The sequence below is a fragment of the Tursiops truncatus genome, chromosome 8 (genome assembly GCF_011762595.2).
Source record: "Tursiops truncatus isolate mTurTru1 chromosome 8, mTurTru1.mat.Y, whole genome shotgun sequence".
In the NCBI taxonomy this organism is placed as follows: Eukaryota; Metazoa; Chordata; class Mammalia; order Artiodactyla; family Delphinidae; genus Tursiops; species Tursiops truncatus.
Window position 1 is genome coordinate 8,267,989 of NC_047041.1, and position 24,330 is coordinate 8,292,318.

Consider the following 24,330-nt stretch of genomic DNA (forward strand, 5'->3'; position numbering starts at 1 on the left):
CCATAATAGGCAAAACGTGGAAAAAACCCAAATGTGTGTTAACTGCTGACTGGATAAACAAAATATGGTCTATCCGTACAATGGAATACTATTCAGCAATAAAAAGAAATGACATACTGATACATACTTGTCTACTTAAAGAAAAATGTACAACATAAGAGTTGTGAGTTTATGTTTTATTTAGTGACTTACTGAGGACTATAGCCTGGGTGACATCCTCTCAGTAACTCTGAGGAAATTACACAAAAGAGGCAGAGGAGAAGCCAGTTTATATGATTTTTGGCTAAGGAATATGTGTATCCAAGCATACATCTTGGTGAAAGATTACTGCTAGGCACAAAGAACACATATCTCAAGTTAACGATTTTAGTGTTTTTCCTATGTATGGGAAGGTACAAGAATCTGGTGTCATTAAAATTCTTCCTGAGATATACAACTATCTAAGGGGCCTGCTTGTCCACAGCACAGGGTGCTCCATCTGTTATCATCTTTCTTTCCTCTTAGAGTGCACTGTCGGTCAGCACTGCAGTGGGTTACAACTTAACTCTTGAGGAACCAGGTGGTGAGCAGTGCTCTCTGTTCTTCTTTGTTTACATGCCACAACATGAGGGAACATTGGAAATGAACAAACAATTAAATAGAAACGGATAAATGCTTTCAAATGTCAGCTGTGCCTTCATCTTTGGGTTTTCTGCATCCTCAAAAAACAAAAACAAAAAAACCCTTTAAAAAACCTCTTTCAAAGGTTGGAAAATTCAAGAGAAGAATAGTATTTTATAACATATGAAAACTATATGAAATTCAAATTTTAGTGTCCATGAGCAAAATTTTGTTAGAACACAGCCACGCTCATTTATTCACCTATTTTCTGTGGCTGCTTTTTGCTGCAAATGACAGAGTTGAATAGTTACAAAAAGACTGTATGGTTCACAAAGCCTAAAATGTTTACTCTCTGGTCCTTACAGAGAATGTTTGTCTATTCTTGCTCCAATAAGTAACTTTTGGATTGGGGAGAGTATTGTGAACTTTGGAGACAGATCGTCTGGGTGGAAATCTACTGCCACAGTTTTGGGAACCTATTATACCTCTCTAGGCTTTAGTTCCCTCATCTATAATATGGGAATAATAATAGTACCTCCCTCACAGAGCTGTGAGAGTTAAAAGATATAATGCATACAAGAGTACTGCTTTTGATACCTGCAACTTACGATTATCATTGTTGTCTTATTATTGGCTGCATCACGGAAAGATACAAATGCTCAGAGCAGACACAATCATAAGGACTGGATACATTTTAGTGACATTCAACATCTTTGCACCTTTGAAATGTACCTTTGGGTGAAATATTTAAACATCAAGCATTGGTGGATGAAAAATGGGTACTTAGTGTGCCAGAATAAGATCACGTATGCACTCTGCTTCTTATTCTAACGATAATTCCACCACTCAGAATTATCTTCAGTCTTCTGTCTTTGCAGATGGACTTTCTCTGGTTTTCCATCACATGGATGAAGATGAGCACCCCATAGCAGCTGAGTTTCATAGTACAGTTCTAATCACATTCGAAGAATTCGATTCTAAAATCCAATAACAAATTGCCAGGAAAGAGAATTTTATTGACTCAACTTGGGTCAAGTGTCCACTCCACCACTGATCCAGTCAACCCACACCAGAGGAAAGTCTTCTAACGTCCACATGGTTTGCACCCTTGAGGAGATGTGTCTAAACTCACTCTCCCACCCAGCCTGTGGCATGTTTTCTGTGAATGCAAAAACAAGCTATGGTGATCCGGAGACCATTATCAGGTGATAACCAAAAAACGCAGAAGGCTGCAAATAAGAAAAAGAGTTTATTTAGAGTTCTAAGAATTACATTTTGGGAGGCACCAATTCGAATGGCAACTCAAATGTGCTCCAGGGGGAACAGAAAATAGCGGGGGCTTCTAAAGGCAAAAAAAGATATTCCAGAGAAGTAATGAAAGTTATCTTTACAGAACTACGATTGGTGCCGGCAGACTTTCAGTCACTTGCTGGAAGCACATTGGTTGCTAAGCTGTGGTCTCTAAGGAGTAAAGAAGGCAAGTTCCAGGTGGTCTCAGGATGGATGGGTCCAAAGTTTATGTTGGGTTTAGGGATGGACGTGTGTAAGTTCCACTTCCTTAATAGCCTCCCAACTCCATCTTAAATCACTTTGACATAAGTGACTCCATTTTTTAAAAATTTTTTATTTAAGCCACTTAAGAGATTTGTGTTACAACACCTAGCCCACTCAACTAACCCATCATTTATGGACTCCCCTCACACTTCTACTGTTTTCAGCTTTCAAAGACTCTCCCTCCTCCTTCAGTTCCTGCCCCCAGAACATGCAGAATCACAAATGCAGCCTTCCACAGATGCTGCCTTTTTAAGCAGCAATCGATGTGACTGATGATTTAGGGCCTGAAAAGGGAGAAGGTAGCCTTGAACCTAGCTATGCCCATCAATCTTCACCCCAATTTGGTTTCAAAAATTATCCCTGGGGCATCTCGCAATGAAGGAAAGGAAAGGGGGCCTGAAAACAGAACGAGCCTGAGGCTGCTTCTTAAAAGGGACCCATATTCAGATCACAGAATCTTGGAGACTGTGGTGGTTGAAAGGGATCCTAACTTAGCTTCATCCACCACGTCAGGGCAAAAGCTGGGCCCTGTCTTTAGAACTTGTTGCAGAGAGGTGAGTCATGGCAGCATCTAAATTCCACAGTAACACTGAATTTAAAGAGCTTCATAGGAACACATAGGCTGCTACAACCCTGGTATCCATAGGAAATGGTGTCACCTGGAAAGGGACAGAGAAGAGGGCAAGTGAGGTCCCAGAACCCAGGCTGCAGGCCCATGGGCATGGGGCCCAGCATATCCTGGTATGCAGCTCAGTAAATATTCCTGAACGAAATCACAGGATCAATGCATCAACCAACTAATCAAGAATGAGGGGAAAATAGCACATCCCATGGAGGACTCATGCTTCTGGTAGGGTGAATGTCTGCCTCCTGGGAATGAGATGCTGGAGATAGGCCCCCTAATGGGCTCTCCTAAAATAGCTCTGCAAGCTCTGTATATTAGAGCTCAATCCATTCCCTCCACACGAGAGGGCAGAGAGGATGAATGGAAATTGCCCTCTCCACTCTGACCATTTCTCCCCCAGTCTATGTCCCTAGTTCCCCAAAACCCCATCACAGTCAGGTCCCACTCAGAGGAATTTCAGCAGCCCAGTTCTAGTTACCCTCAGGAGCTAAACTCCTTACTTTGCTTACAGGTCACCATCCCAATTAATAGTGAGTGGCAGCCCAGTACCACAACGAGATGAAAATGTTTCACTAGGTTAAGAAAAGAAAACCAACCCCTTTTCTATGCAGTTCCTACTCCCAGGGTTCCTGAGGGGTCACTTCCCTGAGTCCTACAGGCACCCAGCCTTGTTCTTGGGACCCAGGCTCTCATGGTGTCCCATGGAGGGTTCATACTATCCTCCCACCCTGAACACCCACTGCCAGCCCCTAACCTCTGGCAAAGGTCACCCAGGAGACTTCTCAGGCCCCACCTACCTTCGTAGACCTTCCTCAGGAAGCACTGCTGGCTGCCTTGAGTGTGGCAGAAGCTTCCCCTGTTCTCGCAAACCCCGCTGGCATTGACTCGGTGACACTGGAAACATTCTAGAGCTGGAAAGTCAAAGCAGCATAATAAGGCTCTTACGTCCCAGCATCCCGGCTGCTCAGGAGGGAGCACACCTGTGACCCAGGTGCGCCTGGACACTGACCAGCTCCCAGTGCCTGAGGAATGTGCTGAAAGCAGGTCATTTCTCCGTGCTTGGCTTGCACCTGGGAGGAGGCGTGCACGCCTCTAGGCACAAGGTCTGCACCTGAGCACAGAGGGCTCTGCCTGTCCTCCCAGGGATGGGCTGTGCTGCTGGAGGAATGAGGTCAAGCCTTTCACTGCAGCTCCATTGACCCCACTTGCCAACTGATTATCACCCCAACACCAAGGGGCACCATTGAAAATGTTCCATGTGAATGGCATCTGCAGGAGCAGAACAGGTGATGGTTGGAGTTGCGAAGGAGTCGGCACTGCCCACCCCTGCTCCGTCCTGGCTGCAGCTTCACAAAGCCTCCCCTCACCCTCCTTCACACAGAGCCCCACCCTCCACTCTCCCTTTCATCTGAGGAGTCGGGCTCCAAGGAGAACGCCAGGACTCAGCCTAAAAGGAGAGCTGAAGGGGACAGGTAGGGGAGAGAAAGGACGGGTGGGAGGAGGAGGATGGGAAGTAAAAGAGAAGATTGGAAGTAAGAGAGTGAGGCAAGCCAGGGGGAGATTGAGGAGGGGAGGGGAGGAGAGGAGGGGAGGAAGGAAGGGAGGGAGGAAGAGAGGGAGGGAGGGAGCTTCCAGACAAACACTTGCCCTGGAGCCTCCTTCTTGGGATGAGCACCCAGTGGTCCCTGCGCTCCCTGCGTTATTCACCAAACAGTGAGCACTGACATCTGGGAGGCCCTATTCCATGTGTTGGGAATTGAGTGCTGAAGGAGCACTAAAACATGCATTCCACTTATTTAAACAATAAACAAATAAATGGGGAAAATGACTGACAATGAAAAAGAAGAAAGGTTATTTCAGGTCCTGGTGACTTGTGAAGATGATGAGATGGAGGAAACATGGAGGAGACAGCGTGGGGAGACCTTGGGCAGGCAGAAAAGCTTTCTCAAGTGTGATTTAAGCTCAAACCTGAATGATTTTGTTTTTAAAGCTGACTACTTAAACGGCTGGGAGAAGTTGGGAAACTGGTTCCAGGAAGATCCACAGGCAAGTGCACAGAAGGGTTCTGAGACGGAATTAGCTTGGCCAGCTTGAGAAACAAGCAGAACAACACAGGTAAAGTGGAAAAGGGTGAGAATATTATAAAATGGGACTGAAGAGGTCGGTAGAGACCAGACCATAAGCACGTATCTGCTTAGACCCGCACTGTTGTACATGGTATCCACAGGACTTACATGGCTGTTGAGCCTGTGAAATGCGAGTAGTCCAAACAGATGGGCTGTAGGTCAATTTCAAACACTTAGCACACAAAAAAATTTTAATTGCTCATCAGTAACTTTGATGTTGATTACATGCTGAAGTAATATTTTAGATGTATTGGGTTAAATAAAGTGTACTATTAAAGTTAATTTTACACATTTCTTATTTTTTTAATATGCCTACTAGAAGATTTAGAATAACATCTGTAGCTCAGCTTATATCTTATTTGGACAGGACAGTTTAGGCCATTGTAAGAACTGGGATTTTATTCAAAGTTGGAGGAAGCCATCAGAGGTTTTTCAATAGAGAATGACATTAACTGATCTATGTTTTGCAGTTTCACTATGTTTTTCTATTCACTGCAGGTGTGCAGACAATAGATTTTAAAGAAAGAGAAAGTAACAGAGGGCTAGGAAAGAGGGTGGAAACTGGAAGGAAGCCACAAGTCAACCGAATCCGTGCAAAATGTGAGAAATTAAAGGTCAAGTATAAATGAAATATTTATGTGGGAAACAGGGGCTGGGAAAGCTACAGCAGAACAAATAGAAGGTCATTTCAATGTGCTTGCCACGACCTCATCATTTTTTGTGTAGTTTAAATCTGAAACTATACATTTTTTTATTTACTCACACATTTTTATCTTGCAGTAAAGCTTTTCGCCTGGAATGAACTTTGAAAAATGCACACTCAGTAGAAAACTGAGCACTCAATTCCTCTTCCTCTAAACTTAATGATGACTGTATAACTTGAACAGCCTGTCTGTCAATATTTACCATTGCCCCTGGGCCTGTGCTGTCCCTGATCCCATGAAAACCTCCTAAAGATACAAATCTGCTTAAGAATTTCAGTGGCTCTTTTGAAAGTTAGTAGTTATTTGAAGAAGGCTGTGCCCTAGGATGATTTCACTTGTGCAGCTGCAACAGAGGCCTCACGTATCACTGACTGAAGCAGGTGTAATTCCCATTGTTCTCCCTGTAGCCCTCAGCCTTCACCTCCACATGCTTGTGACTGCAACACTTGTGACTCTGACGGGGGGCTGTAGGACACACTCGCTGTGCATACAGGGCAGCTGGAACAGTGGAGAGCAGATGCCTCTGGGAGCGTCCCTCTCCCAAGAACAGATGGGGAATCGGTGGGTGACTACTCCAACTTTCTCACCCATGAGTTGGATCCTCTACACTGTCCTCCAGAATTTCCAGCAGGATGGATTCCATTTGCCCACCACGGTGTCCAGCTTATTAACTTCATTGCATATTCTGTCTTACTTCCCCACGCGCGTCCTGGTATTTCCTGGGATCACCTTCCAGACAAATGATTTTTACTCCTATCAGCTTCAGAGGGAAGCACAAGCCAGGATGATGGATTTTCATTTAGATCAAATGTGTGTTCTTCTAAATTAATTTTTTATATTTTTTATTCTGAGTCTTCTTGTGCTTTTACAAAACAAACAAAACATTGACTATTAACAGACTGATTCCGTTTGCTGAAGAAGGACATTGGAAACAAATGATGCCTATTAATGCCAATGATCATTCCAGTTTTCAATCAATCATGGAATCAAATAAAAGCTATGAAAGTATATTCTGTAGAAGGTGAAATACCTGACTTTTTGTGAATGCTATAATAAATTTAATTTAAAAGTCCACATAGAACATAAAATCATTTCTTTTTACTGTGAAAGAATAAATACAAATGCTGGTAGAATATAATATTGCAGCAAAAAAAAAAAAAAGTTTTTACTTAATTGAGGCCCAGAGAGCAAAAAATGCCCTGATAGTTGGTTTTGATTCACACATAATTCTGAAGTGTGTCCTAACTGTGTCCAAACCAGATAGTATATGAATATAAATAAATATATATGTAAATACTTTATATATTTTAATGTTATATATTATAATGTTAAAATATATAATATATATAACATATAGAATATGTTATTTTATGAATTATATATATGAAAAAATATATTTTATATATTATATATGTATGTGCACATACACACCCACAGATAAAATAACTGAACTGTAAAATTTTGTGATGTGGAATAAAAAATAGTCTTTAGCAAAATTTCTCCCTGCTCCTTGTCATCAAGCAGATCTGAAAATGGTTTAGCTTCTAAGGAACTACATTGTGATTCAATCTAAGTGTGCTACAACAGTAATGAACATTTTGTAAAAGGTCCTGCAAATATCAGTTGCATTTTGGTCAGGTAGTAGATTTTGACTCCATTTTTTTATGTTTCACAGCTGGCAGCCTTGAAGTCTCTCCCCTGTGCCCCACATCTGGGCCTCAGGAGCTCCCTCCTTTACCACTGGTGGGAGTTTCAAACCACACAAGCCCCTACCTGAATGCAGGAACCCTTGCCCTGTCTGTCCCCCTCACCACCATAGAAATTTGAGTCTCCTTTCTCCGTTCCCTCAAGCCATCTTAAGACACCTGGCAGTAAGCCCTGCTCTCCCGAGAAAGCCTCATTAGGTAAGTAATAAATCTTTTCATACTCTCCTGGTGCATATGTGACATCATCAGTCTTGACATCTGATCCAAGTTTGGGTGAGGGTCCATCCTGTTTCTACAGTATAACCCCAACAGTCTGAAATCTTAAAGTAGTCAACAAATGGAGTACCCAAGTATTTCAGCTTTCAAAAATGTTTAACCAGTTGAAGTTATGAAAAACAGACTTTCAAGCAAAAAGATATTGAAATGTATTCCTACGAAAGCAGAATGCCCCAGATTAAATTGTAAAATGTATATGGTCGTCTTATCTGTTGGACATTCTAATGTCAAGGCAAGCAGACAAAGAGTCAAAGAGAGAGGCAGTGCCTGGAAACATAACCTGCCACTCACCCAGGTTCTCCTCAGTCCCCATTGCCCTCCTACATGCTCCCCAGAGGGCTCACCTTGCAGGAATCTCAGCAGTGAGGACAGGACCACCAGCAGCAGCAGCAGGAGGCACTTACCCATCTCTGGATTTGGCCCCAGCACCAAAGATTTACAGAAGGCAGGACAGAACCACAGGCCTTGAGAGCCTCTGAGATATGGCTTTATAATTCCAGGCTGGGAGGAGCAGCCAATGGCAGCCCAGGCAAAGGGCTGTACTTCCACAGACAAAGAGCAAACAGGGTCCCTGAAGGAACTGGGGCCCTGCATTCCTTTCAGCATTATTGGCCCTGCTCACCTCCACTGGCCCTACTGAGGGAGCCAAGTTATGTAAGAAGAGCTGGCTCTTTTGTGTCTCCATTTCACAATTGTAAAATGGAAGACTAGAGTCTGACTTACACTGCCTAAGGATTTGGGAATTCAATTGAGTTAGTGACGTTTTATAATCTAAGATGTTTGCCATATTGAAAGGAACTACTGAGGTATGGTGTGAACAAAAATACTCCTATTAAGGATACTCTCTTATTAAAATAAGCCTAGGGAAATAAACACATGCTTAGACTTTGTAAAGTGCAGGCTGGACACAAATAGATTTTGGTGGTAGTGTTACCAACCAAGGTTCCTGGCCTCCTTAATCAAAAGAAATTGATCAGAGGCCAGACAAGAAATTCAGGCAAGGCTTTATTGGGGCCCCTGCTGCAGCAGGGGAAAGTGAGAACTAGCAACAGTTTCCCTTATTCACTCGCTCACTCAGAGGAGGTGAGCTGGTTCCTTACATGGGGTGAGGTAGGGGTGGGTCCAGGGGTCAGGCTGGAGGGGTGGCTTAGGTGGTCTGCCCACCCCTTTGGTGGTGTTGTGTACAGGGGGCATACGTAGGACCCTGCTTTTGCTCCCGGCTCTTCAGAAGTGGCAGTTGTGCTTTTGGTCTCTTTGTATCTTGTTGTCCATAATCTGCCCCAACTGCACATGCACACAGTTATTTCTAGTCCCTTATAGTTTCTTTGTATTTTGTTGCTGGAGGAGACATTTGTCCAGGTGCAAGCACTGCAGCAAAGGGTCCTAGGTCCCAGGTCCCAGCCTGTCTCAGTGTTATTGTCTCCTTTCTTGGAAATGAAGCACATCTGCATTTGTTTTTTCACGTTTTGGCAAACAGGAGCAAAATGGAGTATTTCTCCATTTCTCCATCTTCAAGATTTATACTACAAGCAACCCAGAGTTCTTGTTGTCAGTTTTTCATCTCACTATTCCTTTTTAAATAAAATTTTCTTTTCTATTCTGGATGCTAGATTAGAGCCAGTGGAGAACTCTCTTTCCAGAATGGTGTCAGGAGGAGATCTGCAGACCCATTCCCACCCCATCCAATGAAACAACTATAACTGGCAAAAGCTATTTTTAAAACAATCATTTTAAATCTCTGGAAAATGTCCTAAGGGCATACAGCAAATCAAGAAACTTTTTTTTTTCAAGAAAATGTACTAAATCTCAGTAGGAACAGTGAGAATCTGTGGCATCTGAACCATAACTTGCACAGGTCTGCATGAAAGAAATTCCACTCTAGGAAGGTATGGCCAAGAAAAATGGGGCATTCTTTACCCCAGCTCCCAGTGGAGGGACATGGCATCTCACTGGGAGGGTCAGACCACTAGCATTCCTCAAGCATCGTAGTTCCAAGTTGCAAAAGCTAAATTCCTGCAAGTATGGCCAAGACAAATGTGTCCCTTCCTCCACCAACCATGCTCCCCACCAGAAAGCAGAGCCTCTAACACAGGTGTGGCAGTCTGATAATATTGGGTCCCAATTGCCCTCAGCTATGGCAGAGGTTCCATTTCAGGAGAGGCAAGACAAGAAGACCAAAGGCTACTCCCCCTGTGCAGTACCTTGCTTGGAAAGCAGGGATGTAGCTCTTGGCTAAGTAGGTCTCTGCCCCTCCACAAACTCTGGGCTTAGAGATTTTGCCAAGAGAGAGGGGCAGTCCATAGGAGCTTAAGAATCTGAAGTTCTCCCCAGAAAAACAAACTTTATTCTAAACAGAGTGTGCGGACATTCAAGAATAAGGGCATCCTCAAAAACAATGGAGATTTTGGTGGTAAGCAATTAAAGAAGAGGCTCTTATCTCCCTGAAAGCAACACGTTAAACTGTAGGTTAGCTAGTTTACCAGAGAGAACCAGAGAAAGAAACAGCTAAGAAAAATCCTACTGGGAGCAGAACAAATATGAAAGACTGGCCTGAAAAGTGACCTTTATAAAAGGGATCTGAAATTAATTGGATCAGACAATGAAGCTTTTCATGTCCTAAGTCATTGTCAATAGAGCCATCAGCCAGTTAGTCATGGAGCCCACAGCTTGGTGTGACACAAGTAGAGGCAGACAATTTCACAGAGAATCAGGGAAAGAGATGGTCCCAAAGAGCCCTGGTAGGCCACTCTCATCCCAGGATGACTGTGACCATGCACCAGCCTGTGCCCTCTGAGGGGTGACATCAAAGCTGTCACACTGCAGGGAAAATAGATTTCACTAAAATAGTCCAGCCAAGTCGCTAAACAAATAAACAGGAAAATGACAACAACAACAAGCCCGGGAGGGTAAGGTGAAACAGCAGGAATCAATATCCAGAGTTACTACAATAATTTACCTAAAGTATTCAGTTTTCAACCCAAAATTATGAGACATGCAAAGAAACAGGAAAGTATGACCTATACACATAAAAAACCCACAAAAAACAGGCAATAAAAACTGCCTTTGATGGGGGGGTGTCAGAGGAGTGGATGGGGAGATGGTCAAATTTTTATTATAAGATGTCTAAGTTCTGGAGATCTAATGTGTAGCATGGTGACTATACTTAATAAAACTGTATTGTATATTTGAAACTTGCTAAGAGAGTAGATCTTAAGTGTTCTTACCACACACACACACACACACACACACACACACACACAAGGATAACTTGTAAGATAGATGTTTTAATTAGCTTGATTGTGGTAATCATTTCACAGTGTATACATATATGAAATCATCATGTTGTAACTTTTAAATATACATAATTTTTATTATCAATTATACCACAGTAAAGCTGGGGTAGGGGGTTTCAACCGAAAAAAATACACACACCCTAAAAGTTGAGAGTTATGTTTTATTCGGCAGAAATTTTTAGGACTTTAAGCCCAGGAGGCAACTGCTCTGAGGAGGTGTGGGGGGAGCCAGGATATATAGGAGTTTTGCAAGAAGGGCAGGTAGTCTGAACGTCAAAAGATTATTGTTAATTAAAGAAAACCAGATATTGCAAATTAAGGAATTTAGCACTTTTCTGTAAATGGGAAGATGCAAGAGTCTGGGCTCACTGAAATCATTCCTTTGATATGCACCTCAGCTATCTGAGACCAGTATCCTGTGTTTTCACATCCTGAGTTTCCACAGGGCTCACTGTGGGGAGTGGCTGCAGTCTGAGGGCTGCTAGATGGCAGGCATTCTTCTCCTTCCTGAGTTCCCTCAGTGCTCATGAGCTCACCAATGGTGGCTGCAATCTCTGATGACTGTGACATCCTTTGTTTACTGATGTGGCAGGAAATATAACATTTCTCAGGGGAAAGAAACTTTCCATGAGACATCCTAGATGTCACATTTAACAAATATAAAATTATATGTTTGGTTCTATTCCTCTGAGGAACCTTGATTGACACATCATCCAGAAAGTTCAACAAATTCTTAGTAGGATGAACACAAGAGATTTACACCTAGGCATATCATAGTAAAAATGTTAAAAGGCAAAAAAACATCTTGTAAACAGCATGAAAACAAATGACTCATGACATACAAGGGATTCCTTCAATAAGGTTAAAAGCTGACTTCTCTTTAGAAATAGTGGGGGCCAGAGAAGATGGGATGACAAATTTAAACTGCTGAAAGAAAAAACAAAACTGTCAACCAAGAATCCTACATTCACAAAATTCATCTTTCAAAAATGAAGGTGAAATACAGACATTCCCAGATGGACAGCCAGTGCAGAGGGTAGGGGTGGGAGGGTGGTAAACAGCATCCCATCCTCTGGGTTGTTCTCCAGACTAAGAGAGAGATTTCTACTGAATAATATATACTATATATAAAATGCATCCCAATGAAAGATGCTGAAAGAAAAAAAAAGCAGTTTTTTTTTATCTCATACATATATTAGAAATGATTTTTAATGTGTTGTTGGGAAATGTTCCCTGATTCCGTACTGCTTCTATAAAAGATCCAGACATGTACATGTATACAGTTGGGAGCTGGGCATGTGTACAGTTTAAAGATAAAAAATGTTTGCTCTCACTCTCCTAGAAACATTTCACTTTTCATGAACCATAAGAATTAGATCTCTAATTACTTGTTTACTTAATTGCTCTGATTCAGGAGAATAATAAGCAACAATCTTCCCTCATCTCTCTCAAAGTGTAACTGAGCAGGAACCTATGGGGCCTTCCCAGGACAGGCCTTGCCCCCATATCTTCTGCTTTAGCTCTTCTCTGAAGTACCTAGATAATAGTATTTGATGCAAATTTCATGAGTTGTTTTCCAGATGTGAAAACCCCCCGCCAAATGGAAGATGTGAACTACTTGATGACCATGAGCACATAGCTCCAGGCCTCCCAGAGCCTAAGGACTGATAAAGTTAACCCCTGTGACACCACCCTGTTCCATCATCATCAGCCAATCAGAGAATTGTACAGGATCCGAACACCATACCCTGTGACCTCCTCTCCATTACCTGGCTTTTAAAACTGCTTTGCCAAAACCCTTCGGGTAGCACAAAGCTTTTTGGGGCATGAGCCACCTCGTCTCCTTGCATGGACTTGCAATAAACCTTCCTCTGCTCCAAACTCTGACATTTCAGTTTGTTTGACCTCACTGTGCGTCAGGCACATGAACCTTCATTAACAATTTTGGTGAGCCAGCCAGGAGTCTGTGCCCGTGGCTGGTCAAACCTGGCCTGGGGCAGCCCCTTCCCTGAGCCTCCAGCAGCTGTTGGAGCCCATTTCACTCCAGGGATCTTGGAGGGACTGTCCCCAACAGGCGTTGGTCTCCCATGGCATGAGGCTGTTTGAGGCGGAGAAACATCTGGAGCTGTGGTCCACATTCGGTGTCATTGGGTGAGCTGCTCCAGCTTGCGCAAGCTGGGAATTCTCTCCACTCCATTTGGGCTGCTTCCCTGGTGGGAAGTGAGCCACTTGAGGGTAAGTCACTCTGGTGTGTACAACCAGAAACATAATCCCCCCTCAATTTGGGCTTTTCCTTTACAGGACAAGCCAATTTGTTTGATTGGGGTACCCTGTTGGAGAGGGGAATTGTTGTTGTACTCTACCCGATTTGGGAACCAGTTCATTTGCTTTTTGAGAGCCAGGCTTGCCAATTTGTTTGGAGGCCTCCGTTTGGGAGTGGAAGTGGAATTTTAGACTACACCTCTTCTGATTTTCTGTCTGTGTGACTGTAGCTTAGTTGTTTGTGTTTTTGTGTGTATCATTTTGGGGTGAGCCACTCATAGTCCATTCTTTCTGGCTATGCCTCCTCTGATTCTTTGTTGTGGGACCATGAGTTTGTGGTTTATATGTGTGTTAGTACTTGCCTTGGCCAGTTGAGATGTCTTTGGTGAATGATGGGGCTCATGTGTGATGACACCAGGGTATCCTTCCCTATTGCATAGGTTTCACCTGTGGTGGAGCATTGGTTGAGATTTTCCCTTTTGAACTAGCCACGATCATTCGTTCAGCTTCATCTCCAATGGGACATTGGTTGGGGTTCTCCCCTTTTGGACTGATGGGAAACTGGTTGGAAATCTTCCTTTTTTGAGAGTCTAGGGAACTGTGACCCTGAGAGACCGATTTGAATTGCTGTTTGCTTGATATATGATAACACTGGCCATGAATAGTTAAGTATGGATGATCAGAGCTCTTTTCCATCTTATAGTCCCCTAGAGTATTTTTGTAAAACTAATAGATCTTTAGCTATGCTTCCTAAATGAAAGAAAATGCCTCAATACTCCCTGAGACCTGGAGGGCAAAGGCCCCTAATGGCTTGGCTATTATATCAAAGTAGATCTTTTGCAATTGCTTTTATCTTGTGGGTATGTGTGTGTCTGTGAATGAGTGTCTTGGTACCTGAGTCCAAATCCCTTTTTCTCTTCCTGGTTTTGCTGAAAGAGGGTCATGCAAAAGTGAGCAGATGATATGTATTATCGTATTTGTTTCTTTAAACTGAGGTGGATATTTGGGAACAGGAAAAAAGAAAGCTCTCTGAAAATAGCTGAAGATGGCTGGGTTTGGTGTAAGTAGTTAGAAGAGGAATTTGCATTTCTCTTCCTGTGCCTTTGAAATGTAAATGATTTACCTGGGTTCTCTGGAACTTATCTAATCAATCTGTGTTGCTTGGTACTGGAAAAAGGGATGCAGGAATAACATTCAAACTGTTGGGAATGTTCCCTCAGCTAAAGTTTAATTCATAAGCTTCATAAGGGTAGGAAGAAACTTACAGTAAAATCTGTTAATTACAAAAGGGTGAAAGAGGTCCAACAGGGACAGGCACTTTTGGTTATGCATTTCATAGCCCAGTCTTCCCTAGACATCAGGCACAAAATTCAGAAAACAATGGCTGGTCCTTGGACTCTAATGAACGATTTGTTCCAATTGGTTTATTCAGTTTTCAATAATAGGGATATGCCCCAAAAGGCTGAATGCACCCAGAGAAATATGCAAAAGGATACTGGTGCAACCTTTTTGGTCTTAACCTGAAAGGTTGGAAACCTTAGCAACCATAAAGAGTATGTAATGGGGGGTGTCAGGGAAAAGGCAGGGGCATGCTTTCCTGGAACACCTTTGTGCAAGATTAATGGCCAGCTGTTTTTATATTCCTTTCTGTTCATGCCTGATTGTCCCATCCCTTTAATGGGAAGAGATTTATTAACTAAGTTAGGGGCCACTCTGTTTCTTGAGGGGCAAGAAACATCATCAAATTGTTCTAACAGAACGCAGAAAGGAACAGATAAAATCTGAAGCTAAAATAGAAGGCTTAATAGACCCTGGAATGTGGAATATCAAGGTTCTGGGCTTGGCTGAAGATATCCAGCCAATGATTATTAAGTAAAAATGGTTATATATTGTCTAAATATAAGGTACAAATTTCTTAAACCTAGGGAAGATCCCCAAAAGTGTTTGTAAATAGATTACCAAAATGGGAGGCCACTGGTCTAACTAAATGAATCATAGCTGATAATCAGAGGCTGATAGGAATTCCGGGGGGAGGCCTTCTCCCCTAAGCTAAATGGGGAGCCACCCAGTTCTTTGAGAAAAACCAAACTGTCCTTGTTTTACAACTCTAGTCTTTACAGGACCAGAGGTGTGGCTCTAAAAATAAACCAATGCCCAGCAATGCTTGTACCATTCCCCAAACGTTCCCTATTTATCTTAAGAGACTTGTAAGTATTAAACAAAGGGGAAACAAAGTCATCCTAGGAGAAACTTGCCTGTACCTTTGAGATGCAAATGTCCTATCTGGTCTTCTCGGGAACCTTCATCTCTGCCATCTTTTTAAAATGCCAATTTTGAAAAGAGGGAAAAGTAATTTAGAAATTGACTTGTCAAGGGTAAATAGAAATCCTAAGTGTCTTTTCTGTAAATATTTAGCCATCCAAGTGAGCTTGATTTGTTCCATCTGCAAGAAACCTAATTTTAATCCAACCTCTTTTGTAAACTGGTGGGTTTTACATTGCTCTACCTGACTCAGGGATGAAATTTTGAAATGAGAACTGTGAGGTCTCTCCATTTGTGTGTTTGTATGTGTGTTTGTCTTTGGATAACATTGCTGAGGTTAATGTGTAAATGAGATTGGTTTAATTGGCTTAAAGAAAAGTAAGCACTTACAAATCAAACAATCCTAAATACAAGAGAAATTAAGCTAAATGAGTTTCAGGTTCACGTGAACTGGGACATATTCAGTATTAAATTAATACCTGGTATTAATGTTTAAGATTGTTGATCTAATTAATATAGGCATGTCTTTAGAGTCATCAACATTAATTATAATAATTTCACTGCACCTAAGTTTAATAGAAGTTTAATGGAATCTTGTTATATCTGTTGCGAATTTGTCAGCAAGAAAAATAACTTGATATGATGAAACTTTAAAGTAAATGTAAACAAGATAAGAACTTTTAGGTAAACTCTATAGGAATAATTATGTTTTGAAAATTATCTAAAATAGTCTCTCCAGATTTTGGTAACTATTACTTGCCTCTTGGTTTTCACTAGAAATTAAGGTTTATAAGAGTCAGGGATTCTAATTTAAATATGTAATTAAAGCTACTGGAAGTAATAAAACATTTCACTATACAGTAGGAAAGTGGGATATATGTTTTGAGTAAAAGGAGTTTTATGCATGGTCAGGCTGAGATTAGCTAAAACTTAATTGGGTAAATGGATTTTCATATTAAAAGTAGACTGGTACAGGACTAGACTTGGTTCCTCTCTGCTAAGAGAACAATTTTACTTGGAATGCTGCTTTTGATGACAGATTGTGTGAACTTCCTTGCCTTTCAGTGATCTGTATTTGTTTTTAAATATTCATAGTGACCTATGATTCTATCTGACAAAATGTTTTTAAAAAAACTTTTTGAGGGCTTCCCTGGTGGCGCAGTGGTTGAGAGTCTGCCTGCCGATGCAGAGGACACAGGTTTGTGCCCCGATCTGGGAAGATTTCACATGTCACGGAGCGGCTAGGCCCATGAGCCATGGCCACTGAGCCTGCGTGTCCGGAGCCTATGCTCCACAACAGGAGAGGCCACAACAGTGAGAGGCCCGTGTACTGCAAAAAAAACAAAAAAAACAAAAAAAACTTTTTGATATTTTTGATGAACTTCCTATCAAATTCTAATTAAAGTTTTTTTGACTTCAGCTAGCTTTGGGATGCTTCAGAGGTCCCCTGAGGCAACTCAGAAAAAGAATATATATATTAAAATGACTAGAATTGGTTGGTATGCTAAATTACATGAAAAGCATTGTCAAATGAGTGATAACCCTCGTAAGATTATACAGTATGAATAAATGTTATTAATATAGGCATTCTAGAAATTATATAGTTTCTGAAATTCGTATATGTCCTGGTATAATGCTATAATTTTAGTTGTTATCTTAAAATGTTGTATGAAACAAAAACTTGGATAAGCTTCTTTGCCAAGAAGAATTGTAATCAGATCTTTAACTTTGCCTTTTTAAGACCTTTATCATTCATATGCAGCTAAGCTGATGCTTTGAAAAACTGCCACATCTTCAAGAAGAATCATAGAATGGATGTTTTGACAAAAACAGGTTTCTGATAACTTTTAAATCATACTGCTAAACTAGGTAAGATATTTTTAAAGTCTAATGGAAACTCTGATTTCATAAAACTGTCAGTAAAAAGGATTAATTATGTGGGACTGAGTAAACTGATGAATATGATTGCAATTTTTTAGTTTTGTCTGAAATATTACTGGCTTTTAATCTGTGTTTTTACTAAGGGGTTTAATATTCCCTGCCCAAGCCTGATCAATTCCGTTGCAAAATCACCCGTCATTGCCCCTGTACAGCAGGAAGTAGCCAAGGTCAGTCATTGCCCCTTTCCCCACAAGACTGTGGAATGGACATTGGCTGCCGGGACCTATAATAGGGAAGAACAAATCTGACTCCATATCAGATCTGTTTCTTTTACTTTAAACTTTGTATTCCCTCGCTCTTGCTACAAGCTAATCACCAAAGTGATGTCGCCTATAGCTTAAAGTATACATAATGGCCCATCTCAGGGAATCCTACCCCATGCTTGAATGTTAAACTAGAATACCTTTGTTCAGCTCCCAGATAACATCCTGACCCAGCCCACCTGTGAATGGCTGCAGGAAAGAAGAAATGAACATATCCCTTCCTGAGTCTGGCTGAAACCAGGAGATATTTGCAACATTTTATAACCTATATTGCCTTTTTTTTGTGGTTTCTCTTGTGTGACCGAGCTGCTGATAAAATGATAATATATAGTTCCATATGAGATCAATGATTATACTAATGTAATTCTAGATATGGGAAGAAGCAACAGGAGGGAATATTTTCCTGGACCATAAGAGACTGGTAAGATAGGTGGTCCAGAGACTTTTGGCATTAAGGCCTAGTCCAGTGATAGCACACTGAGTGGTCTACCAATGAAACCTTCAGCAGACCTGGGAATGAGCATTCTTAGCACTGTGGAACAAGATGGTCATGAAATTTCCGCAAAACCATGGTCAAATTCAGGATCATGAAGGGGCCCTGCTGGGTGAGAATTGGCACTTGCCATCTTCCTCTCCATTGCAGCTGCTGACCTTCAACAGCCCCTGAAAGGAGCTCAGAGTGGAGATCAGGAGTGAGGCACTCTTTGCTCTGGGAAAAACTGGCAGAACAGGCCTTCAGATAGTTAGATATTTTTAGAAGATTTTATGAGCCCAAAATCTTGTATCTTCTCATATCTAGAAAAGCATTAAAATCACTCATAGTGACATCTGCTTTGGCCATTGAGGAGAGAAATGCATCTGGAAGTAAAAATGGAGTAGCTGTGTCAGACTCAGACACCACCAGCCATTCTCAAAGCAGTGTCTTCCGGAATGTGGGTACCTCTGGCAAATTTACAATTAACCTGCTTATCTGAACCTTTATCCCTTTTCTTGTTCAAAACTTGTACTCCTCAAGATTGAGGAGTATCAAAGAAAAGGGGGTACTTGTAACTGAGCAGGACCCTATGGGGCCTTCCCAGGAAAGGCCTTCCCCCATATCCTCTGCTTTAGCTCCCCTCTGAAGTACCTGGATAATAGTATTTGATGCAAATTTCCTGAGTTGTTTTCCATATGTGAAACCCCTCCACCAAATGGAAGATGTGAACTACTTGATGACCATGAGCACATAGCCCCAGGCCTTCCCCCCTCCTGCTGGAGTCTGGGGACTGACAAAGTTAACCCCTGTGACACCACCCTTTTCCCTCATCATCAGCCAATCAGAGAATTGTGCAAGATCTGATCACATACCCTGTGACCCACCCCCCCACCAGGCTTTTAAAAATGTTTTGCCAAAACCCTTCAAGGAGCTCCGAGGCTTTTTAGGGCATGAGCCACCTCATCTCGCATGGCCTTGCAATAAACCTTTCTCTGCTCCAAACTCCAACGTTTCAGTTTGTTTGACCTCGCTGTGCGCTGGGCACATGAACTTGCATTAACAAAAGGGCCAAGTAGTTACTGCCTGAACTAGGTCCCTGCCTTAAGCTCTCAAGGTGCCAGGAAAACTGGAACACTCTTACCCTTAGGCATTTACATTTCAGACAGGAATGAGGCCTGGAGACTTAGAGACACCTCTAGATTGAGAAAGCCAAGGACACATGATGGCCCCTGGAGACATTTTATTTACTTAGCAGAAGGTTACAGTGAGAATGCAGGAAATCCCCAGCGAGCAAAAGTTTTGCTCCCTCCTTTCAGGAAGGGCTGAGGACAGCTGTCTCTCTCTTGTGTATAAATGGCCAAAAATCCATTTTCTCGCACTTTTGCCTGTGGACTGTGAAGCCACTTGTGTGGGAGAGTTTTCCACTTATCTTTTATTGCATCACCCCAAGAGTAAAGACTAGAGCAAAGGGGGGCTGCAAATTTATTGCTTACTGTGAGATAATTAATTTAAAAATAGCTCTGATGCAGAACATCTATGCACTTTCAGGATAAAATTAATAAAGATACATGTCAAGAGCCCAACATTTTAAAGTGTTGTTTTAGAAGTAAAATATTGTTTTTCTGTGTAAATGCAATATACTATACACTGGAATGTTGTAGGAAGTCATATATTATGGATGCAGTGATATTTTACTAAGTAAAAATAAGTAAAACCTCCTATCATAAAGAATAACAACAACAAAATCTTGGCATTCACTGCAATGGAAACTGAACCATCATAAAGTTTAAGTGAGAGGAATTCCCTCAGAATTATTAAGGGCCCACATCTGGGAAAACTCACATTTGTGTTCCATTCAATCAGCATCCTTAGAAGCATAGAGTAGGGAGAACACTTTGCCCATTCCCCTACCTTTATACCATTATCCATTAGACGCAGTAGCTGTGGGCTTAGGACCCACAATACTGTTAGAGACCCACAAAAATGTTTTATTTTAAAATCAGAAGAAAATAAATGAACATTTAAGTCAAAGAAAGTATTTTAACATATAATATTCACATATTCATCTTTATACCAATGCAGTCATAAAGCATAACTTTAATGACTTTAATGGAGGAAGAGGCCCACAAAGGCAAAAGTCCTCTAGGACCCACAAAAGTCATCATGCAGCCCTATTTCAACAGCACCTACTCAGTTTATTCATGTGTGTATCCTAGAATGAAAGTCTGCATCAAATTAAGGTTTCTTCCTCCAAGGGCTGGAAAATGGGGTCAAGCAAGTCCCATCATTATGGCCCCTTGAGAAGGCCATGAAATGAGGCCAGGGGAGGACTCAGCAGCTCCTCTGACCAGGTAGATGCAGGCTGGCAAAAGCAGGAGCACACTGACTCCTAGCCTTTCAGTCCAGTTTTGTGTACGGTGGACTCAAGGTAAAGTGTGGCTTCCTTTGGGGGTGAGAAAGATGTGCTTATATTGGCAAATATAAACTTTTTGGAAATTTTAATAAGATGCATTTCCTGGGACTCCCCTGGTGGTCTGGTGGGTAAGACTCCCAATGCAGGGAACCTAGGTCCAATCCCTAGTCAGGGAACTAGATCCTATATGCATGCTGCAACTAAGAAGTCCACATGCCACAACTAAAAGATCCTGCATACTGCAATGAAGATCCCACATGCCACAACTAAGACCTGGTGCAGCCAAAATAAATAAATAAATAAATATTTTTTAAAAGATGCATTCCCCCTTCAAGAAAGCCATGTAGCTTGGATTTAGGGTATTTGCAGTAAACTGAATGATGGCCCTCAAAGATGTCCATATTCTAATCCCTGGAACCAGCCAATGTTATCTCACGGCAAAGAGGGGCTTTACAGATGTTGATTAAGGATCCTGAGATGGGGAGATTACATTGGATTAACTGGGTGGGTGCAGTGTAATCACAATTGTCCTTATAAGAAGGCAGTAGATCAGAGTCAGTAGCAGGAGATGTGATGATGGAAATGAGAAGTTGGAGTGATGTGAAGGGTCCACAAGCCAAGAATGCCAATGGCCTCTAGTAGGTGAAAGAAACAAGGAAGGGATTCTCCCTTGGAACCTCCAGAAAGATCCAGCTCATGTGGGCTTCAGTAGTTGTGGCACATGGGCTCAGTAGTTGTGGCTCGTGGGCTCTAGAGTGCAGGCTCAGTAGTGTGGCACAGGCTTAGTTGCTCTGCGGCTTGTGGGATCTTCCCGGAGCAGGGCTCGATCCCATGTCCCCTGTATTGGCAGGCAGATCCTTAACAACTGTGCCACCAGACCCTGTAATTTGATTTTGGCCCCATGAGATTTGTTTCAGACTTCTGAACACCAGAATCGTAAGGGAAATAATCTGTATTGTTTAAACCAGTAAGTTTGTGGTTTTGTTTTGTTTTTTTACAGCAGCAACAGGAAACTAATACAGAACTTCTCAGCTTTAGGCTGAATCTACGACCATATTTACTCTCTTCCCAGAGGTAAGTGAAAGTTCACAAATACTCCATTCCTTCTGTACTTCTTCCCCTGGTTTATGATCACAAAACCTTCTAGAGGAGAGAGTTTATTCTCTAAGGCTGTTGTTACTTTCCACCTGGCCCAAGGCCTCAGGAAGACTCAATTACCTCTCAATAACAATGATTACTTTCAACTAAACATTAATGCAGGGCCAGCCACTGTGCCGAGAGCTTTAGAAGTGTGGACAAAGAAAGAACAAAGAGTGTCACTTATCAACCAGTTATACAAGGGTTAAATCTCAACAGTCTGCAGTTACCCACTGACAGAGCACCCTGAGGGGAATCCAAGATGAAAAGACAGGATGAAGCCTTCTGTGCTTTGGATAAGAGGACCCCTAGCTAGTTAAGATGCATGTCTCAGGAAGAATTTCAGTGACCCCAGATTCTTGCATCTTCCCATACATAGAGAAGGAGCAAAAGCATTAACTTGAGATACCTGTTCTTTGTGATTAGAAAGAATAATCTTTTACCAAGATGTATGCTTGACTACATGTATTTCCTAGCTGAAATTCATGTATAAGTTACTCCTCCCCTACGTCTTCGGAGCAGTTTCTCAGAGCTACTGAGAGGCTATCTCCTGGGCTATAGTCCTCATAAATAAAACTTAAATTTACAACTCTATGTTGTGTGCTTTTCTTTAAGTCAACATAAGCATTTTCCATTTGCTCCTTTTAACTTCCAATATGGTAGGTATTATTACTCCCATTTTGTGAATATGATAACTGAGGGTAAGCAATGTGTGCAGGTTCACACAGCTAGTAACTCCCACTCCACTACTGACCTCCAGGTCTCTGTAACTCATCACCTGTGGGCACTTGCCTTGGCCCAGTCCCAGAAGACTGTCCTCCACCAGAAATGCACAGTCCCTGGGGCATGTAACTACCTTAACAGAAATAGTTTTTCTATGGTCCCCATGCCCACAGCTACCACTACCACAAATTTACTCAATCTAACCTTAATTAGAATTGGCTCTTTGTCAATGTCTTGGCTTTCTGAGAGGTTTCATTTGGGCCCCTTGAAACTGAGCAGGACCCTGTGGGGCTCCTGGGCACAAAAACCTTCTGTGTCACCTTTCCTGAGTTCCAAAGGACAGGGTCAAACATTTGCTAATCAGGGAAGTGAGGAGATGCAGAGATAAGGGAGGAACAGTCAAAAAACAACAGTGCAGCCTTCGGGCAGGGCTCTAGTTCCTCCTCAAGGGATACACACAACAATATCTTGCAGCTGTTTTGCAGATACTGAAATCCCCACCAGGTGAGAGAAGTTAACTGTATGCTGCCCACAAGCACGCAAACCCCAGACCCGGTTGGAACCAGAAGGTTGATGATTCTGACTCCCACTTACCTCCCCACCAGCCAATCAGAAGAGTGTCCATGAGCTGGTCACGCCCTCTTTGAACCATTACTATAAAACTCCTCAATACCCCCTCCAAGTTGGGACACACAGTTTTGAGGGCATTAGCCTGCTCTGGCCCCCTTTGCCTGGCAAAGCAGTAAAGCTTTTCTACTTCACCCAAACTCTGTCTCCGAGATTTAATTCGGTGTTGGCGTACAGAGGCTGATTCAGTTTCACCCTCTTCTGGCCTCCATAAGCATACTGACTGAAGAAAACTACTTTATCAAGTGATTGTTCTAGTCTCCTGATTATATGGTTTCTGAGGGGCTCAGGTAGGACGAGGGAGTAGACCCTGCCACTTAGCTCAGCCCTGAGGGAGTCAGTCTCTTGGAGCTTCTCCCTGCTTCTCGCTACAGAGAATCCAAGTCCAGGGACTCTCCCAGCTCCCAGTGGGTGTTACAATCACATCTTATTCTCCTTGTTGGAGAGGAACAGATCCCCACCCTGGGGTTATGAAGATGGCCAAATACACAAGTAACAGTTGTACAGGTGAGGGTGATAGCAGTTTATTAGTCACATAATGTGTCCCAATTATGTGGCAGGATCACAAACTAATGCACTAAACTCTTTTTATCCTTTCCTCTTCCTCCTTCTCAAAATAGCTCTAATTTCTTCTAAGAGGTTTCTAAGATTTTTCATTGCCTGACCTCAGGGATGGTTTTTGGCAAGCACAAACAGAAGCTGTTGAGGACAACTTCTCTCCCTGGCTTTTTTATCTGGAAGCCTGAAATCTTTCACAGGGTTACCTAGTTGAGGAGGTTAAGGAGGTGGGAGGAGTGAATGCCTGGAGAGCAATAAAAGAATCAATCGCTCCTCCCACTTCAGGCAGAGCATGAAGGAGGGCATGACATCAGAGAGGTATGGCTGACGGAACACTCAGGTGGATCACGTCCACGGATTTCAGACGCGGCAGGAATCAGTTTGGGCCCCAAGCATGAAACAAAAACAGAGACCAAAGAGCCCAGCATGCGCATTTCTGAGGTAAGTTTGGGCAAAACTTGATGAACATCCACTGACATGTTTCTCTTCTTAAGACGCTCCTCACAAAGGACGAGGTGAGGATGTTAACGCAAGTTCAGATGACTGATGCACGGTGAGGCCGAGCAAACTGAAACGTTGGAGTTTGGAGCAGAGTAAGGTTTATTGCAAGGCCATGCAAGGAGATGAGGTGGCTCATGCCCTAAAAAGCCTGGAGCTCCCCTAAGCGTTTTGGCAAAGCATTTTTAAAAGCCAGGTGAGGGAGGGGGGTTGCAGGGTGTGTGATCAGATCTTGCACAATTCTCTGATTGGCTGATGGTGAGGGGACAGGGTGGTGTCACAGGGGT

The 24,330-nt window shown here is 42.4% G+C and overlaps 1 protein-coding gene and 2 long non-coding RNA genes across 3 annotated transcripts; 2 read left to right on the top strand and 1 right to left on the bottom strand.

Moving 5' to 3' along the window:
• Positions 1 to 2,688: 2,688 nt before the first annotated feature.
• LOC101335599 (protein PIP-1-like) lies at positions 2,689 to 7,999 on the bottom strand. Its single transcript, XM_019942026.2, has 3 exons — positions 7,936 to 7,999; positions 3,577 to 3,690; positions 2,689 to 2,813 (listed from the first exon to the last, which is right to left on the bottom strand). Exons 1-3 carry the CDS (start codon positions 7,997 to 7,999, stop codon positions 2,689 to 2,691), a joined length of 303 nt encoding a protein of 100 aa, XP_019797585.1.
• Positions 3,080 to 13,113, top strand: LOC141279240 (uncharacterized). The gene is made up of 5 exons (XR_012333210.1): positions 3,080 to 4,251; positions 4,770 to 4,894; positions 5,404 to 5,519; positions 7,285 to 7,513; positions 12,465 to 13,113. It is a non-coding gene; the product is annotated as an uncharacterized lncRNA (long non-coding RNA).
• A 4,050-nt stretch (positions 13,114 to 17,163) lies between these two features.
• On the top strand, positions 17,164 to 23,980 carry LOC141279241 (uncharacterized). The gene is made up of 3 exons (XR_012333211.1): positions 17,164 to 17,277; positions 21,501 to 21,574; positions 23,831 to 23,980. It is a non-coding gene; the product is annotated as an uncharacterized lncRNA (long non-coding RNA).
• Positions 23,981 to 24,330: the final 350 nt, after the last annotated feature.